Genomic DNA, 15021 nt, shown 5'->3' with positions numbered 1-15021 from the left:
GTCTAATGTAATATGTTATAACTCAGTTACCTAAAGGTCAAATATGTAAAAGTTATTTGTTGGCTTAACAATAGGAATAAATGTGGAAATTATAATAGTCATCACAGTTTCAGATATTGATGATGATAAGCATTTGCTAAGCACTGAAATCGATGCAATCTATGCAGTCTTCCAACCATCCTTCAAGCCTATATTTTCCAAATTTTCATGTCAAGAAACATATTTAGTGATGAGTTCTTCTAAGGTGACACACCTCACAATTAGCAAAGGTAGGAATCCAAACCAGTCATGTTTGGATCCACACCTATCACTTGAGTCCTTCTCATCCACTTATGACTTTTGTTTATTAGCAAATATTTATCACACTAAAGCTATTTTATTTTCCTTTGCTCAGGTCCATCAAAATATGTTAGAAATCAAAAGGGGGAATTGAACATAATCTGGCAAAAGCAATTAATACTCAGAGATAACCAAAAATCCATGTTCCTCAAAGAAAGTTTAAAGCTAAGGGACACCCAAAAGTAAATGATTTTCAATGCCTACTTATGTTCAGTAGAGCATTGTTAAAGAAAAAATACAAAGAAGCAGAAGTTGAAATACGCTGAAGGGTTAAGCATTTCAGTATTGAATGAAAAAGTAAACAAAGAGCCCATACTATAAAACTGATGAAACTAATGTGAAACTTCTTTGGCTAATGGATTGATGCTATGACCAATAAACTCAGATTACAAATGAAAAACATCAACCAATATTATAGTAAAATCTGAATTGTACTACATAATGTTATTTGTATTTCCTGGTCCCAATAATTGCTTTTCTAAAAGGTGATTTGTGTTCATATGATTCACTTCATCCCAATAATTATAAGTTAATATTCTTCTTCCCATTAATCTAATAGTATTTACTTCAATGATTATTATCATTCCATTAAACTTCAAAAAAAGTCACCATTTTACCTATTTTCCTTGTCGACTGTGTGTATGTTTGCATTATTCTGAATGAGAAGTTCTGCCACTTGTTGTTTATTGTGCTTCAGTGCAAGTAAAAGTGGCGTGTGCCCATCCTAGAAAACAACGAATTATTCATCAAAATTCTCTCAATATTCTTTTCTAGAGTGCAGATTATCTGTCTGTTTTTCAAAGAATGTGTACTTTTCAAGAAATACCAAACCTCATCATAAAGATTCCTTGATCCATTCTTAGAGAAATATTATAAAACTGTTCATTATATATCCAGTATTAACAAAGTCCTTTGTCATTATTAATACCAATTTGACCAATTTTTGTGTCTCAAACAGTCACAGTGGAGGAAATAAGAGTTGCAGGGAGCCAGCTCTAAAAGCTTTCTAATAAGGAGAAAGCTTCCTCCATGTAGTACTAACCCTCTTGATTCCATTTATGGTGTCAGGATCCCAGGCACTCCTCCTCCAAGTCAGTCACTAAGGAAATGGGTTTTGAATTTAAAGAGGCTTCAAATAACTTTGATTTCATTTCCAATTGGTCCCTACGTTTACTTCCATTATTAAATGAAAGCTGTTTTTATTACCTGTTAGAAAGCTCAACACAAAATATATTCTCACTTATAATGATAATCCTAGTTTATCATTATTATCACTATCGTAGTGCACATGTACATGTTAGGTTCTGTTTTACTCTGGTTCCATTTCAATTGCAATTTAAAGTTATTATTTCAAAAATATTATGAATCCACAAAAATTTATATTGCTATAAATGGATTGATTTTACCATCATGAAAAAGACTAACTTACCTGCATGTTGATTCAATGAATGAAGGCAAATTAAATATATCCATGGGTTACATTGAGTCTGAAGCCCTTGATTTTTATCTTTGCTGTGGATATTCCAAATTGTCATGTACAATGCAATTATTTGCATGCAAAATCTTTCCTTTCTTGAATATCATTTTTTAATCAAAAAAAGATGTCTTAAAATGTAATACAAAAAATTCATATCTTCATTTAAAAATTTTTTCCAACACCATCTATGACCTAATACTCCATTTGTTTACTGTTTTCCGAGACTATTATTTTAATAAGATTTAGTTGCATAGGAATGCTGACACTAAGTTATTAAGAGGATCCCCCTATGGTCTTACTACATGGTTTTGTTTTTAAAACTGCTAAGCTGATGAAGCTGGAGCCCCAGAAACACAACAGATCTACTGAGACAGTCTAGCATCCAGCCGCTGCTAAAAATGTTCAATACTTCCTATTATTCTAATCAAGAAAATCGTTCTTAAAGTCAGCATTTGTTGACCCAATGACCTAAATGGTAACAGAAACATAAATCTCTTAAAAGGTCAATCTTTGCTTATTGAAAGACTAGCCATCAAAAATTTCTCAACACCTTTTAAATAATGGTAAACGATTACTGTTGTTGGAAGGAAAAATGTATGCTGTAAGCCAAAAATGTATCACTAATCCTACTTCTTTTAATTTCCCAGTCATGGAAATAGAGAAAAACAACTGTAAGTTAAACTAATTTTGTCAGAAAGTGGAGATTGGAAAAAGTAAAACTCCAGTTCTCCCAGGTATTTCTTCAGTTTCAGAGATCTGAGAATTTCTATATTACACTTCTCAATTTAGTGATTAGTCTCTAGGAGTTGGGTTGGAATTTCAGGATCTGTTTGTAAATATCTATGTTCAGGGCCTACTGAATTTACTGAGTATAAACCTCCAAAGACCAGCATAGGTTTCTAAATTGTTAAAATCTTCCCCAGGTCACTTTGAGATACTATTCTAGTAGAGAACTAGAGGAGCAGACAATCATCTCTTCATCTCTTCATCTCATCTCTCATTTACAGGGATGAATCCCCTTATAATTTGGGCAGTTGCCAAACAAAAACAAAACCAAGAGACAGGCATTTACCAAAGATTCTATGTAAGTTTCCTAGGCAGTGAGAGAATATGGACCAGTAAATTCAAAATGCAGCTTGGTTTCATATGTAACCCTCTAAAATTGCTTTTAGACATATTGGCAACTCTGCATCTTCCTTTCCTAAATTAAGTATAGTTAGTTCTCAAATTGACTAGCACTTCATCCATATACGGAAACTGGGAAAAGATTTACAAAAAATAAACTCATCCTACTATTTTTCTTAATTATCTAATTTCCACATTGGCCTGAATATGGCTTACATTTTCTACTTTTCCATTGTTCCTGCTCAAGTCTAACCACAGAGGGATAATTAACTCTTATGTACTTTTTCCCACAGCAATAAGATCACCATTTATTGTGAAACCCTTTTGTTTTGTTTGAGTTTTAAGATAAAGCCTATTTCTGGGGCTTCCCTGTTTTGTTTTACACTATTTAGAAAAAAGCCTTTTAAAGGAAATGTTTTACCTTTAAAAATTCAGTGTTTTCACAAATATTTGCAATTGGTGCATACAAGAAAGCTGTGCCTTCTAATACTTCTCTTATAGTATCGGTACTTAGAGTGAAGTCTTCCACAGCCCATTGTTTTCAACACATTTTCCTGCAGTGAGTGCTTAAGTTTCTAAATATGGAAATGTACACTACATATCTCACTATTAAAACAAATGTATTTCAAATGATCTAGAAATAAAATCAGGAGGTGTGTACCTTGTTTTGTAATTCCATATCAGCATTCTGTGAAAGCAGGTTTTCTGCCACTGCTGTGGTCTGACAAAAGACGGCATAGTGGAGAGGAGAGTATCCATCAATATCCTGAACATTTGGATTGGCACCATTATTTAGAAGAATTTCTACACATTCATCATGCTGGTGTTCTACTGCCTGTTGGTGTTATAACAAGAAATGTACCATAAATTCAAGATATGCAAACCAAACATTTCACAAGGTTCACAAATTGGTTATATTTAAATTATATTAAACAATTTTTATTCAAGCATTTCAATCAAATCCACCTCCTGCAGAAACCCTAGGCTACTAATTATGTACCTTAATCAGTGGTGTTTTGTAGTTCTTATCAGAAATTTCAATGTTGCATTGCTTCTTTATTAACAGGGCCACCACTTCTGAATGTCCATAGGCACTGGCATAATGGAGTGGGGTCCTAGGAAAGTAAGAAGATTCATTAGGACATCAGAGAGCACTTTTCCCCACCTAAAGAATCCAATAGGTGAGCCAACCTAGTCTGCCACAGCATCCCAACAAGGCAGCTCTGAGGTCTGCTCTTTCAAGGGCAGAATGGTCATTCACAAATAATACTGCTGAACACAAGTGAGCTTGTAGAGCTCAGAGGACAGTGACACTGTATGTGCTCAACCTTAGCTCTCAAAGTGACTCCAGCCCACTGGAAAGGAGAGATTTCTCCTGTAAATCTATCTCCTGTAAACTATGAATATCTCTGAGATATAACACATCATGATTGACTGGAAATCAGTGACATTCAGGGAGGTCTTGAAATGCTCAACTATTTTTCAAGAGAACCTCAGGATTTACAGTGAGCCTAAAAGAGGTCCCTTTACAACTCTTCAGTGATTCTCCTCCACTCGTGATCTTCCAGGCTGCCAGTCCAGCAGCAAGTACAGCACATGATGAAGTAACCCCCATACCCACTATGCCGAGTGACCAGTATTGGTGCAGCCAGTATGGCCGACATTTCCTGGAATGCCTGCCACCTGCACTTCTGTCAGCACTGGGCTCCTCCATCCAGGAGTAGGTAGAGGTTTGGGAGGTAAGGTTGTACTGGAAGAACTGGAGGTGAAAGACTGCAGGCCCATTAGACCATTCCTTTGCAGGCAAGTTCCCCTTGCTGCACAAAGTCAAGCAGTGCTTGCATCTACCACCCAGGTAGAGCTGAATGAATCCAAAAGCCTCCTGGTGCCAATCCAAGAATTCCTCAGTGAAGTGCAAGAAGTCTTTCCTGGGGTTGTGAGCAAACAATGCCAGGCACCTCCCAAAGTCAGCAGCATTAGGCTGCCTTGCCACACCCCACAATCATGGGTGGCCTTTGCCAGGGGCCTGTTCTGTACGTGCAGTACCTGGGCCTTCTGGTCCTACTGAGTTGGGCTAATGTTAAGAGTCCCTGGATTCTAGCATCCTAGGCATTTTAGAGTTGCAGTTAGCAATGCTCCACCCAGGTGGAATTAGGTGTGGGATGACAGTTATACCATTTCTGCACCTGTGTTGGCCTCAAGGTCCAGGAGACAGGCTGTGTCACCACTGCAGTCCATTTTGCCCTACTAACAGCCCCCACTCAGGTAGGGGTTTCCTCTCTGGGGTGTAGTTCTGACCTCCCTAAGGTCAAAGGACACTGAGAGGAGGCCCCAGGAGAGGGTTCAGTGCCTGGCTTTGGATAGGGCAGCCACAGGCTGCCCTTTGCACAACAGAAACCCACGACTGCATTGAAAAATCTCAATGTGTTTGCTGCTTCATTAAGTGTGAAAGCTTCCAGTGAATTCTAGTCTCTCTCAGGGGAACTAACAGCAATTAGTGCAAGGCTTGCAGGAAATCCAGGCTTGTCGACAAATCTGGTTATGAAGATGTTTGGTTGCTCAAGACAACACTGAGTAACCCTTCAGAAGTTGACGAACGAGTACAAGTGGAGCATAAAAGAAATAAGGAAAATCTATTGAGGAGTGGAATTGGCACCCCTAAATATGCTAGGGTGAAATAACATTAGAAACAAAAACCAGAAAGAACAAGGAGCCATCTTGCCATTTCAAAATGTCCTGGTAAGGGCCTCAGTAGAGAACACATATCCATAGGTTTACACTGATGTGAATGGACTGCGGATTGTATTCAAAGAATTATTTTTGCCCTTAATTTGCTATATTATGGGAAATGTTTTTGTCTCCTGCTGCACTGTTCTACACTGTACATAACATGCTTTTAAAAAATGTTTACATTAAAAATAAAACGCTGTGTACATAAAATTATGTGTACATAATATTGTGATTTAAATTACTTTTAAATAGTCAATCAAATGCTCTCTAGGAGAATTGTAAGTGACCAGGAGGAAGACCAATGGTTTGTTTTGCTGCTCAATAAGACTGCCTGGGTGCTAGACATCACCAAGGTCTCTAGATCCCAGGTGTTGAGGCGCCTGTGAGGGTGGGAAAGTATACCATCCTGGTGAAATGAGAGCTGGCCTCCCTCTCCCTCCTTCCCCCTGGTCCCAATCGGGAAGGAGGCGGCTTCTGCCACACCTTCCCGGATTGGCACCCTGCCACCCCCACCCTATTACCTGTTCTTCTTGTCTCTTTTATCCACATCTTCCCCATAAGCAAGGATACGATTCACTTTCTCCACATTGCCCAAACATGCAGCTCTGTGGATCCTGGAGGGAACCTTATACCTGAGGATAGTTTTCCGGAATTTCCGGGCAATAAAACTCTCTGTCTGAATTAATTTAGAGGCCATGGCTAGGCCTCCGAGGCCCCATTCATTGAACTGGGGCGTTACAACACTTCTGAAACCGAGAAAAATTCACTTAGTCTCGCCAACAAGTGGCTGCCAAGTAGGGGCTGAACCGCTCAGTGGTCAGTTATGAGTGGGGGCTGAACTGCTCAGCATCAGTTATCCAACAATGGAAGAATGGTTACCTAGCAACACTTTGTGACAGCGCCTTGAGTGCAGTGCGCATGCGCAGCTTGAGGGCCTTGGCCCGCTTTGAACCTATGCAGACAGTTTCAGCTACCCTGCTCAGGTTATGGAAGAGCAGGATAGATGGTTGCTGACTGTGCAGATCAAGAAACCCCCACCTACCTGGGTGATGACCAGAACCTATGCAGCCAGCATAACCAAGCACTCCTGGAAAGCCCACCGCCTGTGTTCAGTCAGCCCTGGGTTCCTCCACCCACAGTTGGTGGAGGTTTAGGACATGAGGTGGTGGGGAAGGCGCTAGAAGCTGAACTCCAGGTGCAAGGCTCTGGGTCCCATTGTAGGAGAGTTCCTCCTCTAGGGGGCTTGCAGTGTCGGCTCAGGTAGAGTTGAATGAAACCAGATGCCTTCAGATACAAGTCCAAGAATCCTCTGTGAAGTGCAAGAAGTCCTTTCTGAGCTCCTGGACTGCCAGTACCCAGCTGCCACCCAGATTTGGCACCATCAAGGACCCAGAAAAGGTCATTTCTGAGGATAACCACAGCAGACAGTGGAAAACCTCATGCATACTGGGCACTCCATGCCACAAAGGGAATTACATTGCACCCCACAAACACCATCCACCTCCCACTGTGCCCAGGCTGAAGTGTACTGAGCAGTGACCTGTGCACCCCAGAGGGCAGCAGCCATATACCGTCCCACCCCATGGGCCACCCACCATCACATCAAGCAAAATACCTCCACCTTACACTGCCACACCTCACTCTCTTCAAAATATCCACTGGGTACCACATCCTGGATTTGACAGCACTGGATATATGGAGTTCTCTTAAGGAGGGCACAGAAGACACCACCTCCTAACGGTATAACCGGGCAGCTTAGTCACAGAAAATTACACATCCTCTCCTCTAAACTGACAGGGAGCTCATAGGTACCTAGATATACCAAAGATTGGAGGGACTCTCCTAGAATTGTTTGAGACTGAGCTGGTGTAATCACTCTTGCCACTCCCAGAAAAACAGACTTAAAGCTGAAGGTTGGTGGGCATGTTCTAAAGGTCCCAAATCCTGATGAAATCCACACAAGCAAGACTCAATAAGAACATTTTTTTCACTTTGGCCTGGATTATTGTATGTAGCTCTAATGTCAATTTTGATCTTGTATTTTACTTTTTATTTCAAATCAATAAATGTTCACCTTTCATCAATATTACATCGTCAACCCATTTGTCTGTACTCCTGTAATATTTTAAACAGTAACTGGAAACAATTCTATTTTTGCTTTCCTAGGTCAGATTTACACTTGCTCCTCTTAGTCACTCTTTTCCCTCTAACATTAACTGCTACCAACAAATCCCTCCATCCTTTTCTACTTTTCAATTTGGTTTGGATTATTCATTTCTATTTTTCCTTTTCTCTTTCATTTTTTCATGCCCTTTTTAATTCTACTTTTTTCATCTCCTACATAATTTAAGAGTAATTTTACTATTGTTAATAATTCATTTCTCAATCTATTCCATGTTACTACAGTTTTATTCCAAGTGTATGGAAAGAGCAGAGAATTTTTTCATCAAGTCCCCTGTGCTGTAACTTTTACTAGCGTATGAGTTTGCTCTGAATCAATTGTAGTAAATAGGGTTTAGTATCTTCTGTCAGTAATGCTGAAATTGGGAAAAGCAGATGACACTTGGTGAGTGGAAGTAACAATACCTGGATATTCACCCAGTCCAGGGCACTTACACAAAAAAGCTAACTAAATTATCTCTTGTATAAAAGGAGAAGTAATTGCCAGGTGTGGTGCCTCATGCCTGTAAGGTCAGCGGCTCAGGAGGTTTAGCAGGAGGATCACAAGTTCCTGCCCAGCCTAAACAACATACTGAGACCATAAGCAACTTAGGGAAACTCTGTCTCAAAATAAAAAAAAAAAAAAAATAGGCCTGGGCTGAGTCTCACTGTTGGTTAAGTACTCATGGGTTCAATCCTTCGTACAAAAAAAAAAAAAAAAAGAAAGAAAAAAAGAAAAAGCCTGTAAAAGTAATAATCATTCTAGAAGATGGGTACACACCAAAATAGTATGAAAAAGCAAGTAAACCAACCACCCCAAGCAGTCCACAACACATCAACAACTGATCCTGTTGACAGCACAGTAAAGGAAATATTGAGAAAGAATTTTGAAAGTTTATAGCCAAAATATTCAGGGAACTAAAAGAAGATGTAAGGAATTAGAAGATACAGGAAGTGAAAAAAGATTTTTAAAAAGAGAAATTCTAAAAAAGAACCAAACAGAAATCCTGGAAAGAATCAGTAATTAAATTAAAAGTTCATTGGAAAACATCACCAGTAAACTAGACCACTTTGAAGACAGATTCTCAGACATGGAAGACAAAGTATATAATCTTTTAAGTAATAGGCTTTTTTCATCTTTTATTTTTTCATTTTGTTTGTTCTAAATAGTGGTACATGGCAATAGAATGCATTTATACATTTTGATAGGTCACATAATAGAGTGTCATCTCTCATTTTTCTGTTATACATATTGCAGGATCACCTCTGCTATCATTCCTTCCCCTATAGCCCTTCCCCCTTCACTCCCCTCTACTCATATAAATTAACTCTATTCTACCCTATCACCCCTTATTGTGGATTAACTTCCACAAATCAGAGAAAACATTCAGCCTTTGGTTTTTTGGGTTTGGCTTATTTCACTTAGCATGATATTCTCTAACTCCGTCCATTTAATGGTAAGTGCCATTATTTCCTTTTTCTTTAACGTTGAGTAATATTCCATCATATATGTATATATATATATATATATATATGTATATATACGCACACGCACACACAAACACACACACACACACACACACACACACACACGTATATTCTTTATCCATTCTTCTATTGAAGGGCATCTAGTTTGATTCCATAGTTGAGCTGTTGTGAATTGAACTGCTATGAACATTGTACTGGCTGTGTCACTCTAGTGTGTTGATTTTAAGTGCTTTGGGTATAAACCAAGGAGTGGGATAACTGGATAAAATAGTGGTTCCATTCCAAGTTTTTGGAGGAATCTCCATTCTGCTTTCCATAATGGTTTTGCTAATTTGCATTCCCCCCAGGAATGTGTGAGTGTACCTTTATCCCCACTTCCTTGCCAACATTTATTGCTGCTTGTGTTCTTGATAATTCTCATACTGATTGATTGAAATGAAATCTTAGATTAGTTTTGATCTGTGTATCTCCAATTGTTAGAGATGCTGAACATTTTTTCATACTATACAATCTTAAAAATAAAGGCAGCAGTAAAGATGTTAAGAGACCAAGACCAGAATATTCAAGAAATCTTAAACAACAAAAGTAAGAATCACTGTCACAAAGGAAGGCACCAAAATACACAGTACAGGAATGTACAAACTTTTCAATAAATATCAGAAAATTTTAAGAACATTAAGAATGAGATAGAAATCCAAATTCAAGATTCTCATAGAACCCCTCATAGGCAAGATCACTAAAGATCCTCTCCAAGACATGTTATAATTAACTGCCTTATATACAGACTAAGGTTAGAATGTTAAAAGCCTCAAGATAAAAAAGGTAGTCACATTTTGAGGTAAACCAGTTAGAATTTCAAACAGTTTCACAGTCCAAATCATAAAAGCAGGGAGGGCTTGGAATTACTTATAACATATCCAGCAAAATTATTTTTCAGAATTGAAAGTGAAATAAAATCTTCCATGCCAAATATAAAATAATTTATAGGGAAGTTTCAAGATGGCGGCCTAGAGGGTGGCTGCATTTCATGTTGCTCCAGGACTCAGGATTCAAAAGAGGAGAAATTGAGAGACTTGGGACCAACTCAAAGCAGCCGGATGAGTCTCTCCCTTTGGGGAGGTGTCCCGGATGGGGCGGTCATCCCGGAACGCAGGGAACTTTGTGAAGTAGAGCTGCTGGCAAGACGCCCCTCCCCCCGCTGGAGCAGTGAACTCGGACAACTGGGAGCATCGGAGAGGAGGCTGCTCAGCACAGCGTTGGACTCGGAGCAACCACTGGGGCTCCGGAGGCTGCCGAGGGGAGGAGCAGCGAGGAGAGCTGTGTGGACTCAGAACACCAGGGCCTGCCCTGAGGAGGACGAGGAGGAGCGCGGCCGCTTGGATTTGGAGTGACTGCACCAGAGCTACAGGTGGTTGCCAGAGGAGGAGCAGTGCGGCGAGCTGTTTGGACTTAGAGTGACGCTTCTGAACTCCGGGGCCTGCCCTGAGGATGAAGAAGAGGAGGAGCGCGGCAGCTTGTATTTGGAGTGGCTATACCAGAGCTACAGGCGGTTGCCAGAGGAGGGGCTGCGTGGCGAGCTGTTTGGACTCAGACCACTTCTGAACACCGGGGCCTGCCCTGAGGAGTAGGAGGAGAAGGAGGAGTGGTGCAGCGGGTCTGCTCAGAGTAGGGGCCGCATAGCCAGGCAATTAGGTGCAGAGCAGGGTTCCAGGATCTAGGAGGCTCCTTGGTGGAAGAGCCCCACAGAGACATGCTTAGGGGTGGAGCAAAGGTTCCAGGACTGCGGGCAGATTCTCTGAGGAGGGGCAGCCTAAGGAGATTCATCTGCGAAGGGTGAGGCTCCCAGGCACAGGAGGTAGGGCCGGGCCCCTGGGAACTTTGCAGAGGAAGGCAGCCCAGCCCAGGCGGTAGCTGTAAATTGAGGGGAACCTCTAGGAGGGAACTGACCAGCGAGACCTCCCCACCGGGTGAGTCTTCCCTGCCGGGTGAGGTTTCCCCACAAGGATGGTAAAACCAGAGACACAGGCGCAAACAGGCCTTGACTCAGCCCGCAGCCTAGTTCCCCTTTGGATGACCATTGGTCAACAAGTGGAGGCACCTCTGCCCACTAGCAAGGAATATACCCCACCTGAAGGCCACCACTTTTAGAGAGGCAGATTCCTTGTGGAGCACTGCATTATCAACTTCCTCCAAGACTTCAGCCTTCTGAAGGCTAAGAGGGGATATATATAGAAATCTTCAGGGATATTGTAAGTCAATAAACGAAATCTGCAATATCTCAGTGGTCCACTGATACCTGAACAATATGAGAAAACAAGGAAAGAAAATGCTGCAAACAAATCTAGATGTTACATCAATAAAACCCAATGACAGCATGGCAGAAGGAATGACAGAAAAGGAGTTCAGAATGTACATAATTAAAATGATCAGGGAAGCAAACGAGGAGATGAAAGAGCAAACGCAGGCATTGAATGATCGCACCAATCAACAGTTAAAAGAGCAAATACAGGAAGCAAAAGATCATTTCAATAAAAAGTTAGAGATATTGAAAAAAAACCAAACAGAAATCCTTGACATGAAGGAAACAATAAACCAAATTAAGAACTCCATAGAAAGTATATCCAGTAGGATAGAACACCTGGAAGACAGAACCTCAGACATTGAAGACAAAATATTTAACCTTGAAAACAAAGTTGAACAAACAGAGAAGATGGTAAGAAATCATGAACAGAATCTACAAGAACTATGGGATATCATGAAAAGGCCAAATGTAAGAATTATTGGGATTGAGGAAGGCCTAGAGAAACAAGCCAAAGGAATGAACAATTTATTCAATGAAATAATATCAGAAAATTTCCCAAATCTGAATAATGAAATGGAAAATCAAGTTCAAGAGGCTTATAGGACTTCAAATACACAAAATTACAACAGACCCACACCAAGGCACATTATAATGAAAATACCTAACATACAAAATAAAGACAGAATTTTAAAGGCTGTGAGAGAAAAGAACCAAATTACATTCAGGGGGAAACCAATATGGATATCAGCAGATTTTTCAATCCAGACCCTAAAAGCTAGAAGGGCCTGGAACAACATTTTTCAAGCCCTGAAAGAAAATGGATGCCAACCAAGAATCTTATACCCAGCAAAACTTACCTTCAAATTTGATGATGAAATAAAACCCTTCCATGATAAACAAAAGCTAAAAGAATTTACAAAAAGAAAGCCAGCATTACAGAACATTCTCAGCAAAATATTCCATGAGGAAGAGATGAAAAACAAAGAAGCAAATCAGCAAAGGGAGGAATTATCCTAAAGGAATTGTCAAATAAAGGAGGAAACAAGTTGTGTCAAACAAATAAATAAATAAAATTTAAAAAATGAACCAAATGACCGGGAAACCAAATCATATCTTTATAATAACCCTGAATGTTAATGGCCTGAATTCATCAATCAAAAGACATAGACTGGCAGATTGGATTAAAAAGAAAGATCCAACAATATGTTGCCTGCAAGAGACTCACCTCATAGAAAAAGATGCCCATAGACTAAAGGTGAAAGGATGGGGAAAAACATACCATGCACATGGACTCAGCAAAAAAGCTGGAGTATCCATCCTCATTTCCGATAATGTGGACTTCAAGCCAAAGTTAGTCAGAAGGGATAAAGAAGGTCATTTCAAACTGCTTAAGGGAAGCATAAATCAGCAAGATATAACAATCATAAACATCTATGCCCCAAACAGTGGCTCATCCATGTATGTCAAACAAATCCTTCTCAATTTCAGAAACCAAATAGACCATAACACAATAATACTAGGTGATTTTAACACACCTCTCTCACCACTGGACAGATCTTCCAGACAAAAATTGAACAAAGAAACCATAGATCTCAATAACACTATCAATAATTTAGACTTAACGGACATTTATAGAATATACCATCCAACCAAGTGCGAATACACTTTCTTCTCAGCAGCACATGGATCCTTCTCTAAAATAGACCATATATTATGCCACAAAGCTAATGTTAGCAAATACAAGAAGATAGAGACACTACCATGTATTCTATCAGATCATAATGGACTGAAGTTAGAAATAAATGAAAGAGTAAAACACAGAAACTATTCCAACATCTGGAGATTAAACAATATGCTATTATATGATGAATGGATAACAGAAGATATTAGGAAGGAAATTAAAAAATTCTTAGAGGTAAACGAGAACAAAGAAACATCATATCAAAATCTCTGGGACACTATGAAAGCAGTACTTAGAGGGAAATTTATTTCATGGAGCGCATTTAATAAAAGAAGTAAAACTCAACAAATAAACGACCTAACACTACAGCTCAAAGCCCTAGAAAAAGAAGAGCAGACCAGCACCAACAGTAGTAGAAGACAGGAAATAGTTAAACTCAGAGCTGAAATCAATGAAATTGAAACAAAAGAAACAATACAAAAAATTGACAAAATAAATAGTTGGTTCTTCGAAAAAATAAACAAAATTCATAAACCTTTAGCCACACTAACAAAGAGAAGATGAGAGAAAACCCAAATCACTAAAATTCGGAATGAACAAGGAACTATCACAACAGACAGGATTGAAATACAAAACATAATTAGAAGCTATTTTGAAAATCTATACTCCAACAAGATAGAAAATTTCGAAGACATCAACAGGTTTCTAGAGACATATGAATTGCCTAAACTGAATGAGGAGGACATAAACAATTTAAATAGACCAATTTCAAGTACTGAAATAGAAGAAGTCATCAAAAGCCTACCAACAAAGAAAAGTCCGGGACCAGATGGGTTCTCAGCCGAGTTCTACAAAACCTTTAAAGAAGAGCTCATTCCAATACTTCTCAAAGTATTCCATAAAATAGAAGAGGAGGGAACCCTCCCAAACTCATTCTATGAAGCCAATATCACCCTGATACCTAAACCAGACAGAGACTCATCAAGGAAAGAAAATTTCAGACCAATATCCTTAATGAACATCGACGCAAAAATGCTCAACAAAATTTTAGCAAATCGCATACACAATCATATTAAAAAGATAGTGCCCCATGATCAAGTGGGTTTCATCCCAGGGATGCAAGGTTGGTTCAACATCAGGAAATCAATAAATGTCATTCACCATATCAATAGACTTAAAGTCAAGAAATCACATGATTATTTCAATAGATGCAGAAAAAGCATTTGATAAAATACAGCACCCCTTCATGCTCAAAACACTAGAAAAAATAGGGATAGTGGGAACATTCCTTAACATTGTAAAGGCCATTTATGCTAAGCCCATGGCTAATATCATTCTAAATGGTGAAAAACTGAAAGAATTCCCCCTAAAAACTGGAACAAGGCAGGGATGCCCTCTTTCACCACTTCTATTCAACATCGTTCTTGAGACTCTGGCCAGAGCAACTAGACAAACCAAAGAAATTAAAGGGATACGAATTGGAAAAGAAGAACTCAAACTATCCCTGTTCGCTGATGACATGATTATATATTTAGAGGAACCTGGAAATTCCACCAGAAAACTCTTAGAACTCATAAGTGAATTCAGTAAAGTAGCAGTTTACAAGATCAATGCTCATAAATCCAACGCATTTTTATACATGTGATGAATCTTCAGAAAGAGAAATTAGGAAAACTACCCCATTCACAATAGCCTCGAAAAAAATAAAATACTTGGGAA

General features: G+C 39.3%; 1 protein-coding gene across 1 annotated transcript; it reads right to left on the bottom strand.

The window, feature by feature from the left end:
- Nucleotides 1-647: 647 nt before the first annotated feature.
- Nucleotides 648-7033, bottom strand: LOC306659114 (uncharacterized protein). Its single transcript, XM_079136478.1, has 4 exons — nucleotides 6193-7033; nucleotides 3942-4056; nucleotides 3603-3776; nucleotides 648-1063 (listed from the first exon to the last, which is right to left on the bottom strand). Exons 1-4 carry the CDS (start codon nucleotides 6366-6368, stop codon nucleotides 953-955), a joined length of 576 nt encoding a protein of 191 aa, XP_078992604.1. The 5' UTR covers nucleotides 6369-7033; the 3' UTR covers nucleotides 648-952.
- Nucleotides 7034-15021: the final 7988 nt, after the last annotated feature.

The sequence above is a fragment of the Sciurus vulgaris genome (genome assembly GCF_902686455.1).
Source record: "Sciurus vulgaris genome assembly, chromosome: 4".
Classification (NCBI taxonomy): domain Eukaryota; kingdom Metazoa; phylum Chordata; class Mammalia; order Rodentia; family Sciuridae; genus Sciurus; species Sciurus vulgaris.
The sequence above is the reverse complement of the archived record's forward strand: the minus strand, read 5'-3'. Positions and strand labels throughout refer to the sequence as shown.